The sequence below is a fragment of the Delphinapterus leucas genome, chromosome 11, assembly GCF_059928025.1.
Source record: "Delphinapterus leucas isolate spDelLeu-1000000601 "Yukka" chromosome 11, BTC_Dleu_Yukka2, whole genome shotgun sequence".
In the NCBI taxonomy this organism is placed as follows: domain Eukaryota; kingdom Metazoa; phylum Chordata; class Mammalia; order Artiodactyla; family Monodontidae; genus Delphinapterus; species Delphinapterus leucas.
Genome location: NC_143139.1, coordinates 2832203 through 2855799, shown reverse-complemented (window position 1 = coordinate 2855799; position 23597 = coordinate 2832203). Strand labels below are relative to the sequence as shown.

At 41.1% G+C, this 23597-nt stretch overlaps 1 protein-coding gene across 1 annotated transcript in view; it reads right to left on the bottom strand.

The window, feature by feature from the left end:
• The window catches only part of RAD52 (RAD52 DNA repair protein), a 31444-nt gene extending 24759 nt beyond the window's left edge, over positions 1 to 6685 (bottom strand). The window contains 1 exon segment of the mRNA XM_089919960.1: positions 6365 to 6685. Within this exon segment, the coding sequence (XP_089776086.1) occupies positions 6365 to 6685 (321 nt within the window).
• Positions 6686 to 23597: the final 16912 nt, after the last annotated feature.

The window sequence follows — 23597 nt, the reverse complement described above, 5'->3', positions numbered from 1 at the left end:
GGCCATCATCAAAAAATCTAGAAACAATAAATGCTGGAGAGGGTGTGGAGAAAAGGGAGCACTCTTGCACTGCTGGTGGGAATGTGAATTGGTTCAGCCACTATGGAGAACAGTATGGAGGTTCCTTAAAAAACTACAAATAGAACTACCATATGACCCAGCAATCCCACTACTGGGCATATACCCTGAGAAAACCAAAATTCGAAGAGTCATGTACCAAAATGTTCATTGCAGCTCTATTTACAATAGCCCGGAGATGGAAACAACCTAAGTGCCCATCATTGGATGAATGGATAAAGAAGATGTGGCACATATATACAATGGAATATTACTCAGCCATAAAAAGAAACGAAACTGAGCTATTTGTAATGAGGTGGATAGACCTAGAGTCTGTCATACAGAGTGAAGTAAGTCAGAAAGAAAAAGACAAATACCGTATGCTAACACACATATATGGAATTTAAGAAAAAAAAATGTCATGAAGAACCTAGGGGTAAGACAGGAATAAAGACACAGACCTACTGGAGAACAGACTTGAGGATATGGGGAGGGGGAAGGGTGAGCTGTGACAGGGCGAGAGAGAGGCATGGACATATATACACTAACAAACGTAAGGTAGATAGCTAGTGGGAAGCAGCCGCATGGCACAGGGATATCGGCTCGGTGCTTTGTGACCGCCTGGAGGGGTGGGATAGGGAGGGTGGGAGGGAGGGAGACGCAAGAGGGAAGAGATATGGGAACATATGTATATGTATAACTGATTCACTTTGCTATAAAGCAGAAACTAACACACCATATAAAGCATATAAAATTGCTTTACATGTCCATTGTAAAGCAATTATACCCCAATAAAGATGTTAAAAAAAAAGATACTTCAAAAGAAATTAAATAATCTGAAGAAGAAGAAAAAAGAAAAGATTGAAAATAACAAAGGAGCCTCAGGGTCCTGGGGGAAAACATCAAAATGGCTAACACATATAATCAAAGTCCCAAACGAAAAGGTTAAAGAGAACAGGGATAAAAATTTTTTTTAAATAATGGCTCAAATTTTCCCAAATTGGGTGAAAGGCATAAGTTTATAGATTTAGGAAGATCTGCAAATCTCAAAGCAGGATAAACACAAAGGAAATCACACTTAGGTACACCACAGGCAAAATGCTAAAAACCAAAAATAAAGAGAAAACCTTAAAAGCAGTCAGAAAAAAATGGCACACTGTCTACAGAGTAACAATGTGAATGATAGCTCCACTGTGAGTTAAAAAAAACATACTTAGGAGTAATTTTAATGAACAATGCATAAGACCTCTTCAAAGTATAAAATAGTACCAGAAGAAATTAAAGACCTAAATTAAACAGGAGATGCACCACGTTCATACATTTGAAGACTCTATGCCGTTAATATGTAAATTCTTCCCAAATTGATCTAAAGATTCAATGCCATTGCAATCATAATCCCACGAGACTTTTTTTAGAAATTGGTAAGATGATGATTCCAACATTTATGTGGAAAATGCAAAGGATCTAAACTAACCAAATCAAACTTGAAAAACAACAAAGTTGTTGACCTACACTGCACAACTTCAAGACTTACTATAGGGTTTCCCTGGTGGTGCAGTGGTTAAGAATCCACCTGCCAATGCAGGGGACACGGGTTTGAGCCCTGGTCCGGGAAGATCCTACATGCCTTGGAGCAACTAAGCCCATGTGCCATAACTACTGAGGCTGTGCTCTAGAGCCCCCGAACCACAACTACTGAAGCCCCCGCACCTAGAGCCCACGCTCCGCAACAAGAAAAGCCACCGCAATGAGAACCCTGTGCACCGCAACAAAGAGTAGCCCCCACTCGCCACAATTAGAGAAAGCCCGCACACAGCAACGAAGACCCAACGCAGACAAAAATAAATAAATAAATGAATAAATGTATTTGTTTATTTATTTAAAAAAAAAAAAGATCTACTATAATTAAAACAGGGTGGTACTGACATAAGGAGTGACCAATGGAACAGAAGAGTCCAGAAATCAACTGCCATGTATACAGTCATCTGAATTTCAACAAAGGTACCAATGCAGTACAACGGCATTTTCAACAAATGATACTGGAACAACTGGATATCTGTATGGGAAGAACATTTAATATTCTTCACAAAATAATTTTCACACCATTCACAAAAACTAGAGATGGATCATAGGCCTAAACATAAAAGCTAAAACTATAAAATTCCTACAAGAAAATACATAAGTATACCTTCACAACCTGGAGGTAACCAAGATTTCTTACTCAGGACTCAGAAAGCAATAATTATAAAAGAAAAAATGACAAATATGACTACATCAAAATGTAAAACTTTGCTTATCAAAAACAGCTCTAAGGGGCCTCCCTGGTGGCGCAGTGGTTGAGAGTCCACCTGCCGATGCAGGGCACATGCGTTCATGCCCCAGTCCGGGAAGATCCCACATGCCGCAGAGCGGCTGGGCCCGTGAGCCATGGCCGCTGAGTCTGTGCGTCCGGAGCCTGTGCTCCGCAATGGGAGAGGCCACAACAGTGAGAGGCCCACTTACCGCAAAAAAAAAAAAAACAGCTCTAAGAAAATAGGCAACCACAACGACTGATACCCAGGATACAAAAAGGACATATAAAGAACTCATACAACTCAATAATAAAAAGACAATTAACCCAATTTTAAATGGGCAAAAGATTTGAGCAGGCACTTCACAAAGGAAGATATAAAAATGTCAATAAACACAGGAAAAAGGGCTCAACATCATTAGTAATCAAGGACTAAAATTAAAACCAACCATAATGACATACCACTCTACACCCACTAGAATGGCTAAAAATAAAGACTGACAACACTAAAAGTTGGCAAGGATGTGAAGCAACCAGAATGTTCATACACTGTTGGCAGGAAACAGGCTGATAAAACTACTCAGCTATAAACACATGGTACCCTTCATGAAAAATGAATGACTTGAAGATGAAGCCAGCATTCCAGAGTTTAGAGCAGCAGGCCACAGAGGATTAGTCCCAGGCCTTGAACCCTAATGGTTCTTTATATACCTTGGATATCAGTTCCTTGTCAAACAGGTGTCAGAGCTTGTCTATTCATTTACTTAGAGTTACCTTAAATAAGAAGTTTTCAATTTTAATGTAATCCAATTTATCTTTTTTTTCCCCCAGTGGTTATTGCTTTCTGAGTCTTGTCTAAGAAACCTTTGCACACCTCCAGATCATGACGATATTCTTCCATATTTTCTTCTAGAAGCTTTATGGTTTTATAATTTTTGAAACAAATCTGACAATTTCTTTAGAAATTAAACATGCATTTACCGTATGACCCAAGAATTCTTCTGATAGGTATTTTTCCAAAGAAATAAAAACATATGACCAAAAAATAAAAAAGACCTTTGGGGGGGTGAGGGGTAAGAGCCTTAGCTAAGATAGTGGCTGTAATCATGAAACTGATGAATTCAAGATATTAAGATTGGCAAAAATGTTTTTTATTCTCATCTATTTCCTTATCACCTAAAAGCATTTCTAATTATATATGGAGGGACGGAGAAAGGAAGGAAGGAGTAAAGACGAAAGAAGGCATGCTACATAAGGATAGTTTCCTCTTTTGTCTGACCTCATCTTTATTAAAGACAGGGCAGGGCATTATCATGAAGGGTTAAATAAGCCACCTTTAAAAGCGTAAAACTTTAGTTTGTAAACATGGGAGAGCAATGGAAATTTCAGGCTGAGAATTAAAGGTCTGTGTCAGCAGCGAATAACTGATGGAGAGAGCAGCCGGAGTCTACGTTACAACAGTCCAGAGAGGAAATGACAGAGGCTCAACCAAGAAAACAGCCACGGAGAGAAAGGGTGGACTCTGGATTTGCATCACAGGTAGAAGTGACCAAGCTCAGTGAGCGGTGAATTTCTGACTGTGCAGATCAAGAAGAACAGGACTGGGTATCAAAATCCTTTATTTTCATTTATGTACATGCTACTCTCATGTTCGTAAGACTTCTTTCAAAATTTAGCAACAGAGTAGAAAAAGAATTATTTAAGTAAAAAGAAGGAAACATCTCAAAATGTCATCTCTTCCTTGAAGCCTTACACACCTCACTACACTCTCAACAGAATTAACCCTATGTTCCCATAGCATTTACACATTTATCACAGCACACCATAACCCACACTCTGCCACTGGAGAACAGCGGGGCCGTATACTAACTACCGAATCTCCAGGACTGAGCAGAGTCCCTACCCAGCTTGCAGAATAAACAGCATTTTAGCTTTATTTTAGCTCCTCTCCGCTTCAAAACTGCCAGAACGTTATTAAAAATGAATACCTTGAGCGGAAAAATGTTAAAAGTCACAGAAGTTGAATCAATATCCCCACTAGGCTTTCTGCCCTTGAATAACTAAATTGGTTACATAGTCCATTCTCACTATTCATGATACTCATGTTCTACAGTTACCACGAACACTCAATAATCCAACACCGAGCCACTGCTCCTAGCAGAAATACAGGCCTAGGTTCCTGCGAGCCTCCAGTCACTACATTTTCATCGACCAGTCAATACAAAAGCTTGCTTTGCCTGTTTCTGTCTATTAAAGGCACCCTATTTAGTATGTATTGTTGATGCATAACTACTGAAATCACAGCCAACAGCACGTAACTCAGGCCCGAACAAAGCTCATCTAAGAGAAGCTTGCCGTGCGTGTCTCTGTAAGGCACATCACAGCCACCCTGCACTTCGAACACCAGACAGCACTTCAGCACTAAGCTTGGAGAACATTCTAAACCGTGAAATCACAGCAACACGGATGGACTTGGAGGGCACTGTGCTAAGTGAAATAAGTCAGAGAGACAAAGACAGATACTGCATGATATCACTTATATGTGGAATCTAAAAAACACAACAAACTAGTGAACAAAACAAAAAAGAAGCAGACTTACAAATACAGAGAACAAACCAGTGGTTATCAGTGGGGAGAGGGAAGAAGGGAGGGGCAAGGGCGGGGCAGTGGTACTTCTGAAAGTTGTAAAGAACTACAGAATTTAAAGAATCCCTCAGTCAGTTTTTTAAAAATGCGTTAAAGGAAGAAAATGGAATCACTAACGAAAAGCATAAAACTGTGGCACTAAACTTGCCACAACAAGGACGCAGGTTTATAGTGTGAGCGGAGACAAGAAGGCAGGGGCACGCCTTACTGGACCTGAGCTGGGGACGGGCGCGTTGGCCCTGCTATCTACTTGGAGGCTCCCGAGGAGTTTTAGCCGGGCCGTGCATCCGCAAATAACGGAGATGAACTGGGCGTGCTCGGAGGTCAGACGTCTCCCACAGCTCTCAGCCACCTTCTTCACGCGCTCATCTCCGAGTCCACCCGGTTCCTGTCACGCGCCAACAGGTCTTGGCGGCATCGCTGATGACACCCGCACACCGACGCTTCTCTGCCTGTGACCACCACAGCCGACGGCCGAGCAAGTGCTGAGCCGAGGACAGAAACCCTGTCAAACTTTCCTGCAAGACAGCTGACCCGACGCCACTGGAACACTACCTGCTCCGATCCCAGAGTTCAATGTTGGCAGAAGGGTTTTAAGTTGACTGTGCCTCCGACTGTGAGTTCCGTGGGGGAACAGAGCTCAAAAGGTCTCGGAAGCCAAAAGGTGCAAAAACCCAAATGCCCATCGACTGACGGAGAAACACAACATGGTCTCTCCCTACGCTGAACTATTATCATTCGGCCGTAAAGAGGGGCGAGTGCCGACCACTGCTACAGCGCGGACGAACCCCGAGGACCTGTGCCGCGCGCAAGGAGCCGCCCACGAGAGGACAAACGCCGTCTGACTGCAGTGAGGTGAACTATCCTCGCCCCGTAAACTCAGAGATAGAAAGCGGCCTGGTGAGGCTGGGCGGCGGGACAGGAGAAGCGTCTACTACGAGCTCGGGATTTCCTTCCGGGGCGATGAAACGCTCTGCAATTGGACAGCGGCGATGGCGGCCCAATCCCCTGACTATACTAAAAACCACTCAACTGGTCTCTTTAGAAGGATGAATTTAGTCGTATGTGAATTCTCTCTCAATTTTTAAAGAAAGGTCTAGAAAGGCTGAAGACGCGCTCACCTGTCAAATCCCTCCTAAACGGTTAACTCCTTCCCCGCCGCAGCCTCTCCCGCGCGGCGGCCCAGCCGCGTACACCTTCCGTCCCCGCCCGCGGGCACCAATTACCCCGCGGCCCAGTCCCCGCCCCGCCCGTCCCGGCGCCCTCGGGCCGCAGCGCCCTCGCGGTTCAGCACACGCTGCTGGGCCTGGGACCACTGAGCCGGAACTCGCAAGACAAGCTCCCCACCCGGCGGAGACCCCACTCACGCACCTCTACCACGCAGCGCACACGAAGCTCCGTCCCGACTGAACGCGAGCAAGGGCGCTCGGGCACGGCCGCCCAAAGGACGCTGGGAAGAAGGTCCGGGCGGGAGAGCGCGCCCGGCTGGGGTGGGCTGAACGCGGAGAAGGGCGCTCCAGCACGACCGCGCAGAGGACGCTGGGGAAAAGGTCCGGGCCAATCTGCCCCGGGCCATAACTGCGTGAACGCGCGGAAGGGTCCGCGGAAGAAGCTTCGACCGAAAACGTGCTCGGCTACTGCCGGGCACAGGAAGAGGAGCCGCAAGTCAAGTCGGAGCGGGAGCAGAGCCATCTGTCGAGAGCCGCAAAAGCAAGCTAACAGCGTGAACCTGACCTCCGTTCCGCCGCTCACTCCGCTTGGCTTCCGCGGGCCCTGCGCCGCCGGGATCTCTGCTGCCCCCTGGCGGCCGGCGAGCTCCCCCGGCCTCGTGGCGCCGCCCTCAGCTCTCCCAGCCAGGCAGCCCGAGCCTGACGAGGGGCGGCAGGACCGCTCGGCGCCGCTCAGTGCCCCTAGGCTGCTGCGGAAGAGGACCGTTCTCCAGCATGCTGCTAAGGCCGGTCGTCAAAGCGCGGCCTGGATCGCAAGCCGAGGAGCCCGCCGGCCCAGGCCGCGCCCGTTCCCGCCCAGCACACGCCCGTCACCGCCCCGCACACATCCCCGTCTCCGTCCCGGCTCCACACGCCCACCTCCCGCACTCCCCCCCACCCCCGCCCCCCGGTCTGCAGGACTCCCAGGCGCTCGCGTCGAGGGAGACGCTGCGTGGCGACCTGCGCTCGGGACGTCTTACAGCACCGAGCAAAGCAAGATTAAAAAGTTGTCATCGCGACTCCGAGCTGATTGCGGAAAACTCCAACAAAATCAGTTTCTGCGTTTTCCAGCTGTTGCCCGGGCGCCCTTTGAGCCGCGCGGACCCCGATGTGAGCAGCAAAGCCCCGGGCGAGTCACTTCCTGCTGAGCTGACTGCTCACTCCTCCCGGGAGCACCCCCCGTCCCCCCACCCCCAGTGCATTGGTAAAGAAAGGAATGTTGGCTTCCAAATGGTGCTGGGACAGTTACTGTTTGGAGTTATATTCCTTATCAAAATATGCACTGAAATAAATTACAGCCGAATTCAAGGGTGAAATGTTAAATACACGCAGATACACATAAAACAAAGTAAAAAAATATGCAGATGAATATCCGACCTCAGAATGCAGAAAAAAGCTGTCTAACTATAAAAGCTGATAAAGTAATCATGAAGTAAAAGATGGATAAATGTAGCTACCTACATTCAACTTTTTTAGCTTCTGGAAGTAGAAAATAAACAAGAAAAAGGGGGAAATATTATTGACATGTATGGTGAAGAGAATTCATATATAAAAACTTCTAACAACTCAGGAAATACAGACAAATGAAGTGAGTGGATATTTCACAAAAGGAGAAAGATAATAAAGAGGAAAAAAGGTTTAACTTTAATAAAACCAAAAAGCATACATATTAAAATAAGTATATAAATATAGATGCAAAAATCCTCAACAAAATACTGGCAAACAGAATCCAACAACACATTAAAAGGATCATACACCATGATCAAGTGGGATTTATACCAGAAATGCAAGAATTCTTCAATATACGCAAATCAATCAATGTGATACACCATATTAACAAATTGAAGAAGAAAAACCATATGATCATCTCAATAGATGCAGAAAAAGCTTTTGACAAAATTCAACACCCATTTATGATAAAAACTCTGCAGAAAGTGGGCATAGAGGGAACCTACTTCAACATAATAAAGGCCATATACGACAAACCCACAGCAAACATCATTCTCAGTGATGAAAAACTGAAAGCATTACCTCTAAGTTCAGGAAAAAGACAAGGATGTCCACTCTCACCACTATTATTCAACATAGATTTGGAAGTCCTAGCCACGGCAATCAGAGAAGAAAAAGAAATAAAAGGAATACAAATTGGAAGAGAAGAAGTAAAACTGTCACTGTTTGCAGATGACATGATACTATACATAGAGAATCCTAAAGATGCCACCAGAAAACTGCTAGAGCTAATCAATGAATCTGGTAAAGTTGCAGGATACAAAATTAATGCACAGAAATCTCTTGCATTCCTATACACGAATGATGAAAAATCTCAAAGAGAAATTAAGGAAACACTCCGATTACCATTGCAACAGAAAGAATAAAATACCGAGGAATAAACCTACCTAGGGAGACAAAAGACCTGTATGCAGAAAACTATAAGACACAGATGAGAGAAATTAAAGATGATACAAACAGACAGAGAGATATACCATGTTCTTGGATTGGAAGAATCAATATTGTGAAAATGACTATGCTACCCAAAGCAATCTACAGATTCAATGCAATTCCTATCAAATTACCAATGGCATTTTTTACAGAACTAGAACAAAAAATCTTAAAATTTGTATGGAGATACAAAAGACCCCGAATAGCCAAAGCAGCCTTGAGGGAAAAAAACGGAGCTGGAGGAATCAGACTCCCTGACTTCAGACTATACTACAAAGCTACAGTAATCAAGACAATATGGTACTGGCACAAAAAAAGAAATATAGATCAATGGAACAGGATAGAAAGCCCAGAGATAAACCCACGCACCTATGGTCAACTAATCTATGACAAAGGAGGCAAGGATATACAATGGCGAAAAGACAGTCTCTTCAATAAGTGGTGCTGGGAAAACTGGACAACTACATGTAAAAGAATGAAATTAGAACACTCCCTAACACCATGCACAAAAATAAACTCAAAATGGATTAGAGACCTAAATGTAAGACCGGGCACTATAAAACTCTTAGAGGAAAACATAGGAAGAACACTCTTTGACATAAATCACAGGAAGATCTTTTTTGATCCACCTCCTAGAGAAATGGAAATAAAAACAAAAATAAACAAATAGGACCTAATGAAACTTAAATCTTTTGCACAACAAAGGAAACCATAAACAAGACAAAAAGACAACCCTCAGAATGGGAGAAAATATTTGCAAATGAATCGTCAGACAAAGGATTAATCTCCAAAATATATAAACAGCTCATGCAGCTCAATATTAAAAAACCAAACAACCCAATCCAAAAATGGGCAGAAGACCTAAGCAGACATTTCTTTTTTTTTTTTTTTTTTGCGGTACGCGGGCCTCTCACTGTTGTGGCCTCTCCCGTTGCGGAGCACAGGCTCCAGACGCGCAGGCTCAGCAGCCATGGCCCATGGGCCCAGCCGCTACGTGGCATGTGGGATCTTCCCGGACCGGGGCATGAACCTGTGTCCCCTGCATCAGCAGGCGGACTCTCAACCACTGCGCCACCAGGGAAGCCCCCTAAGCAGACATTTCTCCAAAGAAGACATACAGATGGCCAAGAAGCACATAAAAAGCTGCTCAACATCACTAATTATTAGAGAAATGCAAATCAAAACTACAATGAGGTATCACCTCACACCGGTCAGAATGGGCATCATCAGAAAATCTACAAACAACAAATGCTGGAGAGGGTGTGGAGAAAAGGGAACCCTCTTGCACTGTTAGTGGGAATGTAAATTGATACAGCCACTATGGAGAACAGTATGGAGCTTCCTTAAAAAACTAAAAATAGAACTACCATATGACCCAGCAATCCCACTACTGGGCACATACCCTGAGAAAACCATAATTCAAAAGGACACATGCACCCCAATGTTCATTGCAGCATTATTTACAATAGCCAAGTCATGGAAGCAACCTAAATGCCCATCGACAGATGAATGGATAAAGAAGATGTGGTACATATATACAATGGAATATTACTCAGCCATAAAAAGGAACAAAGACGTGGATGCATCTAGAGACTGTCATACAGAGTGAGGTAAGTCAGAAAGAGAAAAACAAATATCGTATATTAACGCATATATGTGGAACCTAGAAAATGGTACAGATGAACAGGCTTGCAGGGCAGAAATTTAGACACAGATGTAGAGAAAAAACGTATGGACACCAAGGCGGGGGTGGTGTGCTGAATTGGGCGATTGGGATTGACATGTATACACTGATGTGTATAAAATTGATGACTAATAAGAAACTGCTGTATAAAAAAATAAATAAAATTAAATCAAAAAAAATTTAAAAAAATAAAGAAGGTAAAATTCAAGGTTTCTTGCACTGCTTACGTGGCACTGCTCTCAGAAAAAGTTATGAGAAAATTTCATATTACAGTTACACGATCTTGTCATTTAGAAGTAGATAATTTAAATAAATAAATAAATAGTTTTAAAAAATAAAATAAGTATATAATTTCAACCATTTCCGTTTTGTTAGGAAATTGAAATATTTATTTTTATATAATTATTACATATGTTCTTCCTGAAAAATACAAACAATAAAAATTAATCTAGCATTTTACATAACCATTCATATGTCAAAACCAGAACTATTCTCAGAGTTGACCACTGTTATCTGTTGATGTATATAGTCTTACTGACCTTGTATTTATGATCTTACATTGAAATAATTTTGTCTGATAATATTCAGTGTGGATGATACTTTCATACTGTTGGTAGGAATATAAACTGATGCAACCTTTCAGGAAAGCAATCTGGGACTATATGTCAAAAACATATATCCTCTGATACAAGAATTCAACCTGTAGGACCTTAGCAACTAAGAAAAATATCAGGGATGTACACAAAGATTTCTTTATAAGGATATTCTGCACAACATTATTTATACCCTGAAAAATTACTGAAGATGAATTAAAATGTTACATTATGGAATCTGTTAAATAGTACAGCCATTAAAAATCATGTTTAAAAAAATGCCTATTGAGGGGACTTCCCTGGTAGTCCAGTGGTTAAGACTCCACACTCCCAATGCAGGGGGCCCAGGTTCGATCCCTGGTTGGCCCGCATGCCGCATGGCCTAAAAATAAAACAAACAAAAACTACTGACATGGAAAAAAGAATTTTCAAGATCATTTTCTGTGGAAAAAGCAGGGCCCAAAACTATACACTTAAAACAGCTTACCCACACTCATTAGGATGGCTACTGTTTAAAAACAGAAAATACCAAATGTTGACAAAGATGTATAAAAATTGGAATAGTGTGCGCTACAGATAGGAATGTAAAATGGTGCAAATACAATTGTGGGCCTTCAAAAAAATTAAAAATAGAATTACCATATGATTCAACAATTCCACTTCTAGTTATATACCTAAAAGAATTGAAAGCAGAGTCTTTACAGACACCCATGTCCATAGCACACCCATATTTGCACACCCACAGATATTTGCACACCCATGTCCATAGCAGCATTATCTGCAATAGCCAAAAGGCGGAAGCAACCCCAGTGTCCACTGATAGATGATGGATAAACAAAATGTGGTGTGTCCACACAATGGACTATGATTCAGCCTTAAAAATGAAATAAATTCTGATACCTGGGACAATATGGATGAAGCTTGAGGACATTACGAAGCCTGTCCAAAAAGATAAACACAGTATGATTCTACTTATAGGAGATACCTAAGGTAGTCAAATTCATAAAGACAGAAAGTAGAAGAGTGGTTGCCAGGGGCTGGAGGGAGGGGGAAATGGACAGTTGTTTTTTAATGAATATTGAATTTCAATTTTGCAAAAGGAAAAGAGCTGGAGGTTGGCTGTACAACAATGTGAATGTCCTTAACACTAATGAGATGTACACTTAAATGTATGCTTGAAAATTATTATGATGGTAAGTATTATGTGTATCTTACTGCAATTTCAAATTTTTTAATTAAAATAAAATAATTTTTAAAAGCTTGCCTACAATGAGGCAAATCAGAGAACTTCCATACGCTCAGAAAGCTTCCAATGAGATGACTAATACCTCATTCTTAAATATGAAGACAGTAAAGGATCACAGGGAATATCTTTGAGATAAAAGCTATTAAAGCAAATGAAAAAGGAACCCAAGAGAGAAGGCAAACAGAAAAACATTTTCCCAAAGAAAACAAAAATAACATTCTAGGATAAGAAGATATATGTATTCTGTTCACAAAACAGTATACTCTAAGAAAAAAGAAAAAAATGTATTAGATAAAGAAAGCAATTAGAAATTTAAAATATGATACCTAACATAAAAATTTCACTAATAAGTTTGGAAGATAAGGTTAAAAAAAATCTCTCAGAAAGTTGGTCAAAGAGATGGATAATAAAAGAGAAACAATATGAAAATTAAAGCATCAGTCAAGTCCAACATCTGACAAATAGGTATTCCAGAAAGAGAGAATAAGAAAACACCTGGAAGAAATTAACACAGAGAAAACACAAAAAAACTCTTCAGACCTGAAAGACATAGGTCTTCATATTGAAAGGTCCCACCCCAGGCCTCAGAATGATGAATTAAAAAGGAGCTACACTGAGAAATTTTATACCATAAGAGGTAGAGGAAATATTTTAAATGAAAATATTCAGAATGAAAACCAAAAAAGTATGTTACATACAAAGTATCAGGTTACATCAAAAGTATCAGGAATCAGACTGCATTTGGATTTCCTCCGTGCAGCAACAGAAACTAAAAGACACTAAAGATTCCAAGGGAAAATAACTTCTAACCTAGAATTCAATACCCAAATTATCAGTAAAGTGAATGAATAAGTAAAGATATTTTTAGACACACATATGCTCAAAAAAAATTAACTTGTTGCCTACCTTTTCTCAGAAAGCTAGAGAAGAATGTCTCTTCTCTTCAAAACATAAAAGGAAACTAAGAAAGAGGAAGGCACAGGACTCAGGAAACAGGATCCAACACAGAAAAAAGGCCATGAAATTCCTTAGATGATAAGAAGTGAAAATCTCAGGAAGGCAGCTATGCAGCAGCCAGGGGACCACAAGTCTGAAGTGGAGAGGACGAAGAGCTCCAGATGGAATGTGTACAGGGGGAAAAACGGTGCTGAGAGATTATCTGACGTTTTGGATATGTGGAAAGTTGTACTGAGAAGAATTGATGAGTCCTTCCCAATTAAAAAAAAATAGCAGAATGACAAGGGTCAACTGGCAAATGTTGAGGAGGTGCTGGAGTTGGAAAATTATCATTTGGCAACTGTCGTGGTAAAGATTGAATCAGGCAAGCATCATCAATGGATGTTAAATCTGAGGGGAAATTTGGATGAGGAGAATACTGGCATGATCCTAAACTGTCTCCCCATAGACATAAACTGCAAAGGAGGAAGGAAAAAAAAAAAAACAGTAATAGTACGGTGGAGAAATTGGGCAAACCTTGACTAGGTGATCAAATTAACATCACCAGTGAGGATAACTGGACATTGTCTCCAGATGCGATACCCTGAGGAGGACACAGCATCCCCTCGCCGTGTTACAACAGAGAATGTATAACGTCAGTCTAATCACAAAAAACATCAAATGCAGAATGAGGAACGTTCAGTTACAAGAGAAAAAGTGTGTGTTAGGCGCAGGGGTGGTAGACACTGCCTTCTTCAAAATGTCAGTGTCAGAAAAGATAAAGGCTATGAAAATGTCCCAGGATCAGGGAGGGTAAAGAGATTTGACAAACAAATGTAGTACCCGACCCTAGGCTGGATCCTGTGCTGGAGGGAGAAAATGCCATAAAGGATGTTTTTGGCTCAGTTGATCACATTGGAATATGGATGATAGGTTAAATTCTGAAATCAAGGTAATCTTATGAATTTATAAAGCTGACAACTATGGTTATGTTAGAGGAGAAAGACCCTTATCCTTAGGAAATACACACTGAAGTATTTAGGGTTAAAGAGCCACGATGGATGAAACTCACCCTTTAATTATAGATGGATGGATGGATAGATAGATAGATGGATGGATAGATAGACAGATAGATAGGTAGATAGAACACAGATAAAGCAAATGGAGTAAAGTGTTAACTATAAGGCATATCTGGGTAAAGGGTATACAGGTATTCCTTGTCCTATTTTTTTTTAATAGATTTATTTATTTATTTTTGGCTGCATTGGGTCTTCGTTGCTGCGCGGGCTTTCTCTAGTTGCGGTAAGCGGGGGCTACTCTTCATTGTGGTGGTGTGCGGGCTTCTCATTGCAGTGGCTTCTCTTGTTGAAGAGCACGGGCTCCAGGCGCACGGGCTTCAGTAGTTGCGGCACACGGGCTCAGTAGCTGTGGCTTGCGGGCTCTAGAGCGCAGGCTCAGTAGTTGTGGCGCACGGGCTTAGTTGCTCCGCGGCATGAAGGATCTTCCTGGGTCAGGGCTCGAACCCGTGTCCCCTGCATTGGCAGGCGGATTCTTAACCACTGCCCCACCAGGGAAGTCCTCATTGTGGTTTTGATTTGCATTTCTCTAATAATTAGCAATGTTGAACATCTTTTCATGTGCCTGTTAGCCATCTGTTTGTCTTCTTTGCAAAAATGTCTATTTAGCTCTTCTGCCCATTTTTTTGATTGGGTTGTTTGTTTTTTCGATATTGAGTTATATGAGCTGTTTGTATATTTTGGATATTAACCCCTTGTCAGTCACATCATTTGCCAATATTTTCTCCCATTCCACATGTTGTCTTTTCATTTTGTTGATGGTTTTCCTTTGCTGGGCATAGAAGAACAATTTTTTAAAAGGAAAGTGTTCATTTATGTTGTTAAAATGGTCTTAAGCTTCCATGTGAGATACGTGGCTTTCTTCTGTTTTGTGTAGAGTGCTGTATAACATGTCACTTCAAAATATTTTACCAGTTAAGGGTTCCCATAGTATAGTAAATGGTTAGTATTTCTCATTCATTCATTTATTCATCTTTCATCAAATAAATATGTATTAAGCCATTCCTGTGTGAAAGACACCAATGCAGGCACTGAGGAGGGAGCAAAGAACAAAGTCCAGGATCCCATGGAGCTTGTATCCTAGAAGGCAGAGAAAGGGTGAGCAAGCAAACAACTATACGGTATGGCTGGTAGAAGGAAGGGCTACGACGAAGACTGAGGCAGGAGCTAGCATGATGAGAACTGCGGCGCTGTTTAGATGGAGGGATGATTTGGGGAAGGCGTCTCGGATAAGGTGACTTTGCAAAGAACGAAATGAAATGAGTGAGAAGCTATAAGGGAAAAACTACCCTCTTCCTCCTGTGTATTTCTCCTTTACTCTCATAATATTGACACACTCACTCTTCCAACACCAAATGTGTGGGTTTTGCACATATGCAATTCTCTACAACACCAGCTGGGCGTCCTACAACGCCATTCAGTTCTGACACTAACTGGAGATAGGCAGACTCCACGGGTTAAGGGTTCACTCCCACAAGACTGCCCCTCACTTCAAACGCCATTTGCAAATAATAGGTCCCCAAGCTATCCACCAATTCTGTCTGAGTTGTCTACAAATCAGAGGTTCCTCCTACTGGCCTTTTTGGACTTGATCATTTGCTAGAAGAGGTCACAAAACTCAGGGAAACACTTACTTAGGTCGACCAGTTTATTATGTAACAAAGGATATGATAAAGGATACAAGATGAATAGCCAGATGAGAAGATATGTAGGAACTGGGTCGGGAGGGTGCCAAGCGCAGGAGCTTCTGTCCCCATGGAGTTGGGGTGTGCCACCCTCCCAATACATGGATATGTTCACCAACCATAAGCTCTCCAAACCCCAATTTTGGGATTTTTATGGAGACTTTATCACATAGGCATGACCGATCATTAGCTCAGTCTCCAGCCCCTCTCGCCTTCTCAGAGGATGGGGGGTGTGGTCTAAATGTTCCAACCTTCTAATCATGGCTTGGTCTTTCTGGTGACCAGCACCTCCCCTGCCCCCTCCTGAAGTTATTTAGAAGCCCACCCAGAGTCACCTCATTAGAACAAAAGACACTCCTATCATGCAGGAAATGTCAAAGGATTCCTAAAGCTCTGTGTCACCGAACCAGGGTCAACGACCAAATGTTAGAACAAAAGATGCTCTTAGCACTCTTATCATTTAGGAAGATACAAGAGTTTTAGGAGCTCTGTGCCGGGAAGCAGGGACAGAGACCAATATATATTTACACATTTTTCTTTTTTTCCCTTTATTACATTATGTAAGTTTAAGGTGTATAATATGATGATTTGATATACATATGTACTGTGTAATGATTACCAGAAAAAGGTTAGTTAACCCATCCATCACCTCACATTATTACCTTTGTCTGTGGTGAAAATTTTTAGTATGTACTCTCTTAGCAACTTGAAGTATACAATGCAGTATTAACCAGTCGCCATGCTGTACGTACACCCCCAGAACTTATTCATCTTACTACTAGAAGTTGGTACCCTTTGACCATTTTCAGACATCCTTCCCCACCCCCACTCCCTAACCACCAATCTACTCTCTGTTTCCATGAGTTTGAGGGTTTTGTTAGATTCTACATGTAAGTGAGATCATACAGTATTTCTCTTTCTCTGCCTGACTTATTTCACTTAGCATAATGCCCTCAAGGTCCATCTATGTTGCCACAAATGGCAAGGTTTCATTAATTTTTTATGGCTGAGTAATATACCATTGTGTATATACGTACCACAACTTCTTTATCCATTTATCCGTCCATGGACACTTAGGTTGCTTCCAAATCTTGGTTATTGAAAATAATGCTGCAATGAACATGGGGGTGCAGATATCTTTTCAGGTTAGTGTTTTTGTTTCCTTTGGATAAATACCTAGAAGTGGAATTGCTGGATCATATAGTAGTTCTATTTTTAATTTTTTTCCATAGTGGCTGTAGCAATTTACATTCTCCACATCCTTGCCAACTGTGTTATTTCTTGTCTTCTTGATAATATCTATTCTAACAGTTGTAAGGCAATATCTCGTGGCTTTGAATTACATTTCCCTGATGAACATCTTTTCATGTACCTGTTGGCCATTTGTATGTCTTCTTTAGAAAAATGTCTATTTAGCTCCTTTCTCTAATTTTTAATCAGATTGTTTTTTTCCTTTTGAGCTGTAGGAGGTCCTGATATATTTTGGATATAAGTGCCCTTACCAGATATGTGGTTTGCAAATATTTTCTCCCATTCTATAGGTTGTCTTTTCATTTTTTGGATTGTTTCTTTTGTTGTTCAGAGCTTTTTAGTTTGTCATAGTCCCACTGTTTTTTTTTTTACATGCCATGCAGCTTGTGGGATCTTAGTTCCCTGACCAGGGATTGAACCCGGGCCATGGCAGTGAAAACACTGAGTCCTAACTACTGGACTGCCAGGGAGCTCCCAGTTATAGTCCCACTTATTTTTTTATTTTTTATTTTTTTGTGGTACGCGGGCCTCTCCGCAGCATGTAGGATCCTCCCAGACCGGGGCACGAACCTGTGTCCCCTGCATCGGCAGGTGGACTCTCAACCACTGTGCCACCAGGGAAGCCTATAGTCCCACTTATTGATTTTTGCTTTGTTGCTTGTGTTTCAAAAAATTGTTGCCAAGACCAACGTCAAGAAGATTTTACCCTACATTTTCTTCTATGAGTTTTCCTGTTTCTGGTCTTACATTTAAGTCTTTAATCCACTCTGAGTTAATTTTTGTGAGTGGTGTAAGATAGGGATACAGTTTCATTTATTTGCATGTGAATATCCAGTTTTTCCAGCACTGTTTATTGAAGAAACTATCTTTTCCCTGTTGAGTATTCTTGGCTCCCTAGTCAAATATTAGTTGACTGTATATGTTTATTTCTGGGCTCCAAATTCTGTTCCATTGGTCTATGTGCCTGTCTTAAAGCCAATACCATACTGTTTTGTTTTTTTTTAACCATACTGTTTTGATTACTATAGCTTTGTAATATAGTTATAGTATAACTATATTAATAGTAAATACTGGTAATATACTAGTAATACTAGTAATATAGTACCCCTATAGGGATACAAGCTCAGTGGGGGCAGAGAGTTTGTCCACTATATCCTCACTATCATGAACTATACTTTGCACACAGCAGAAATTCAATAAATAGTTGTTGAACAAATGAAGAATTAGTGAGTTTTGTAGGAAAAAAAATACATGCTTTTAGGGGTTTTTTGGGGGTTTTTTTTTTTTGCATCCCAGGAACACCAAAGAATCATTTAACATTCCAACAATGAGAATTGATTCATACCCAAAGTAAAATGGTCGGGCTTCCCTGGTGGCGCAGTGGTTGAGAGTGGTTGAGAGCCGCGGAGCGGCTGGGCCCGTGAGCCATGGCCGCTGAGCCTGGGCGTACAGAGCCTCTGCTCCGCAACGGGAGAGGCCACAACAGTGAGAGGCCCGTGTATCGCAAAAAAAAAAAAAAAAAGTAAAATGGTTAATAATCTTATTTAAATGAGAATTTGGTGGGATTGCGCTAATTGAATTATATATGTCAAATGTTAGATAAAACATGAAAATATTCACTTATATATATTCACAATTGAACATGTTATTTGCATTACAGGAATGCAAACAACAAGTATGTTTTTACAAGATTAAGTGTGAAGTACAAAATCTAGAAGGGGCAAAATGAAGAAACTATGTAGAAAGGTTTATTAGGCACAATATCTATCTATCTATCTATCTATCTATCTGTCTATAGATGATAATTTAGGAACTGTTACCTCCATTCTGTTGACTTAAATGTCACATCAGTGAGCACTGAGAAAGGTCTTCATACATCCCACCTACACTTCCAGCGATATGACTGCAATTTAGTCTCGGTTTCCAGAGTCACAGTCATTTTGCTGATTAGTGTGCTCACTGGATTCTTATTTAGCACAATCGAATACAGTCATGGAGCTTTCCATAGTTTAAAATAAAAAGCAAGGCATTTGTAACCAAAAATGAGGGAATATTTAACCAAATGACTTCCTGAAAGCCTTGCAGGTTGAAAGTTTGGCCTATGAGGAATGGTGGTTGACAAAGATAATTAGCTCTCAGATTAAAATGACAACTAGAAAGAACAGCAACAAAGCAGGAACTGTGAAATGGTTGAATTAGAAAGGCAGCTGGGAGTGGGCATTGTGAGAAGTGACTGCAAATGGTAATTTAGAATAACATCTGGGAGTAGGTGGCTCATGAGACAAGGTGGTATCTGAAGAAAGTGAACTAACAACTGAGTTATTTTGGATGGGGTATCAGAGTAATTTGAATGTTCTCTTAGCTACATTTCTCATCGATAACCAAAGCCAGGTACATCCCTTGCTGAGATCTTGAAACACAAAAAATACATGTGTGATTATATATAACTACTCTCATTCTATGTAAATATTTACAGCTGTATAAAGTATACTCAAGTGTGCATATATAAGCTATACTTGTATTCATATTATTAGAGGATAAAGAACGTATTGTGGGCAGGGGCATGGTATTTTTAAAAAGGGCATATAGTCATGGAGGCAGAGAAAACAGCCTTTCCCTCCAGCATGAGAATCTGTAACCACGATAAAAGCTAATAAACAGGACTTAGAATCCAGAACTTGTGAGGCTGGTATGACACTTAGTGGAGGAATATAGGAAGCATTGTCTAAAGTAGGTTACTAAGTTCACCTTTAATTAAGGTCAGCTAAGGACAGGTCAGAACCAAAAAGGTGAAAGAACCTGAGAAAGCCTGTGGGTGAGATTTTAATTTTTTAAAGTAATATTTATATTAATTTATTTAAAAATACATTGATGTTCTCATCAAAAGGAAAAAATTTTTCCTTTTAATTTTTGTATCTACATACGGTGATGGATGTTCACTAAACTTATTGTGATAATCATTTCACGATGTATGTAAGTCAAATCATTATGCGATACACTTTAAACTTATACAGTGCTGTATGTCAATTATATCTCAATAAAACTGAAAAGAAAAAAGTAACAGTACTACTGATGGTTATAAATAAATATGGAAAAATAATCAAATTTTCTAGTCTTTCCTATAAAATTTATGGAAAAGTTTAAATGTAGAATGCCTAGCAGGACCATCATATAACTGGTGCCCTCTACATAACTGGTTTAAATATTTTGGAAAACAATTTGATTATTTTTATTAAAAGCCAAAAAATGCCTTTACCTTCCTATTCAATAATCTCATTTTGAGAATTATTCATAAAAGGTATTAATCATAAAACACGGAAAGAAAATGCACAAAGCCTTGTACACACAAAGCTTGAAGCAACTTGAATGTTCAATATTGTTTGCTGGGACTTCCCTGGTGGTCCCGTGGTTAAGAATCCACCTTCCAATGGAGGGGACATGGTTCGATCCCTGGTCGGGGAACTAAGATCCCACACGCAGCAGGGCAACTAAGTCTGCATGCCGCAACTACTGAGGCCGCGCACTCCGGAACCCGTGTGCCACAACTAGAGAGAAGCCCATGCACTGCAAAGAAAGATCCCGCGTGCCGCAACTAAAACCCAACACAGCCAAAAATAAATAAAATAAATAAATACATAAATAAAATGGTTTCTGTTAAAAAAAAAAAGATGGAGCAGTTTGTGTCACTGCTGCAGTCTGGTCATCAGGCAGTTAGCTTTTTTTTTTTTTTAAATAATATTGTTCGCTCATTCATTTACTCATTCAGCATTTTTTCCCCCAAGTGTCTAATAGGTTCCAAGCACTAGGGGTAAAACAGGGAAAAAAAGAAAGTCCCTTCCCTCACAGAACTTACGTTTCTGAGGGGAGACAGAAAATAAAAAAAGAAGCATAGTACATCCATGTATACAAATACACATATATAGCATGTTAGATGGAGAAAACTAAAACAGTGAGGGGCAGGGAGTACGGAGAGGGGCAGGGATGACTTCAGGGTGGTGACATCGGGGACTTGAAGGAAGTGAGGAATCAAGCCTGGAAGCTCTGTGGCAGAAGACTGTGCCCATCAGAAGGGTCTTGAGGTGGGAGCATGCTTGGCATGACTAAAGAACAGCAAGTAGGTCAGTGCAGCTGGGGCAGCCTGAGCTAGAGGGCAAGTAGCAGGCAAGGGCAGAGTCGGAGAGGACCAAATCTCTTAGAGGAGTTACAGGCCATGAGAAGAAACTGGGTTTTACTCTGAGACTGGAGGGTTTTGAGCAAGAAGGTGACATAATTATGATCTAGTTTTTAAAAGGATGGTGGGGGAGAAAGCGGAGAGCAGTCAGGAAACTACTGAAATAATACAGGCAAGAAACGATGGTGGGTTGGGTCAGCATGGTGATGACAGGGGTGATGAAAGTGGTTGGATTCTGGACAGAATCTGAAGGTAGATCTGACAGCATTAATTAACTACAGTGTAATTGAATGTGATGTGTAAGACAGAGGAATTAAGGAGGACTCCAACATTTGGTCTGAGTAACAGGAAGGATGGAGTTGCCACCTACTGAGATGGGGAACATGTGGGAAGAGCAGGTTTGGGGGTAGAAATTAGAAGTGTGTTCTTTTTTTTTTTTTTAATAAATTTATTTATTTATTTTTGGTTTCGTTGGGTCTTCGTTGCTGTGCAGGCTTTCTCTAGTTGCGGCGAGTGGAGGCTACTCTTCCTTGCCGTGCGCGGGCTTCTCATTGCGGTGGCTTCTCTTGTTGCAGAGCTTGGGCTCTAGGCACGTGGGCTGCAGTAGTTGTGGCACGTGGGCTCAGTAGTTGTGGCTCGCGGGCTCTAGAGCACAGGCTCAGTTGTTGTTGTGCACAGGCTCCGCAGCATGTGGGATCTTTCCAGACCAGGGCTCAAACCCGTGTCCCCTGCGTTAGCAGGCAGATTCTCAACCACTGAGCCACCAGGGAAGCCCTAGAAGTGTGTTCTTCAATGTGTAAGATTTTAGATGCCCTTTATTAAAAAATTTTTTTTCCATTATGGTTTGTTATAGGATATTGAATATAGTTCCCTGTGCTATACAGTTGGACCTTGTTGTTTACCTATTTTATATATAGTAGTGTGTATCTGCTAATCCCAAACTCCCAATCCATCCCTCCCCCAACCCCCTCCCTCTTGACAACCACAAGTCTGTTCTCTATGTCTGTGAGTCTGTTTCTGTTTTGTAGATAAATTCATTTGTCATATTTTAGATTCCACATATAAGTGATATCATATAGTATTTGTCTTTCTCTGTCTGACTTACTTCACTTAGTGTGATAATCTCTCGGTCCATCGATGTTGCTGAAATGGCATTATTTCAATCTTTTTTACGGCTGAGCAGTATTCCAGGTATATACGTACCACATCAGATGCCCTTTAGACAGCTGTAGCAGCAAGCTGGTGCCTCGCCCATCTGTGCCCCTCACGTGGACCACATCAGTGCACTTAGGACTGCCTGACCACCAAAAGTCAGCACCTCCATTTATTGGCCAGAGGGCTTTCTCAAACTAAGACAATCTTGAAGAACACAACACAACACACAGAGTGGTTGTTTCCTCCCTAAAAAGAGAAAGGCGCAGGGGCAGAAATTCTGTTTCCTTGCCTCCTGCTTTCTGCCTTTGAATGCCTTTGTTTGAGAATGTGGTGATTGGTGATGGTGTGATCGTGAGGGAAAGTCCAAGGGAACTGAAGTGAGGCCAAGCCCTGGCATTGTAGAAATGAGCAAATTTTAGCAGCCACCTATCTTCAGGGTGCCTGCTGTGTGAGCAGAACAAACCCTTCTCACTTAAGCCACTGTACGTCAGGTCTTCTCTTACTGACAGTTGATTCACTGCTTAGTAATAACACTAGTTAACTTTATCAAGGACTTACTATCTACTTAGTGTTTACTAGTTTAAGCACTTTACATGTATTTCCCCATTTAATCCTTATAATACCTTTACAATTATTATCTCCAGTTTAGATAAGGAAATAGGGCCTGGATAGGTTAAGCCAGAATATGAACCCAGGCAGTCTGATTCCAGAGCCCTTGCACCTGAGACTCTGCTATACTGCCTTCTAGTATTTGTGGTTATATAATTTGACATGAAACTATAACTATAAACCTTACTGTGGTAAATTCTTTTTCACCCTCACATAAATATGGACATTAATCAGGTATAAAAAACTTCAAATATAAGAGGTAAAGTTAGATAATATTGTGTATGGTGAAATAATGATTAAAAAACTATTCTCATACTCCTCTCTGCAATTTTGGAGTTAAAATGCTGTAGGAGATACTTAACACTTAATACGTAAGTCTAGTTATCTTCTCATTATGCAAATAAAATAGGTAATAAAGGGGGAATCCCAAACTATTATACCAGCCAGTATGCCTCCACATACAAGTATCCCAAACCAGAAGTGGATGACGTCAGGTGGAATTTGGGAATAGGAGAAAGGTACATGGGAAAATAATGTTGACCTCATATTTC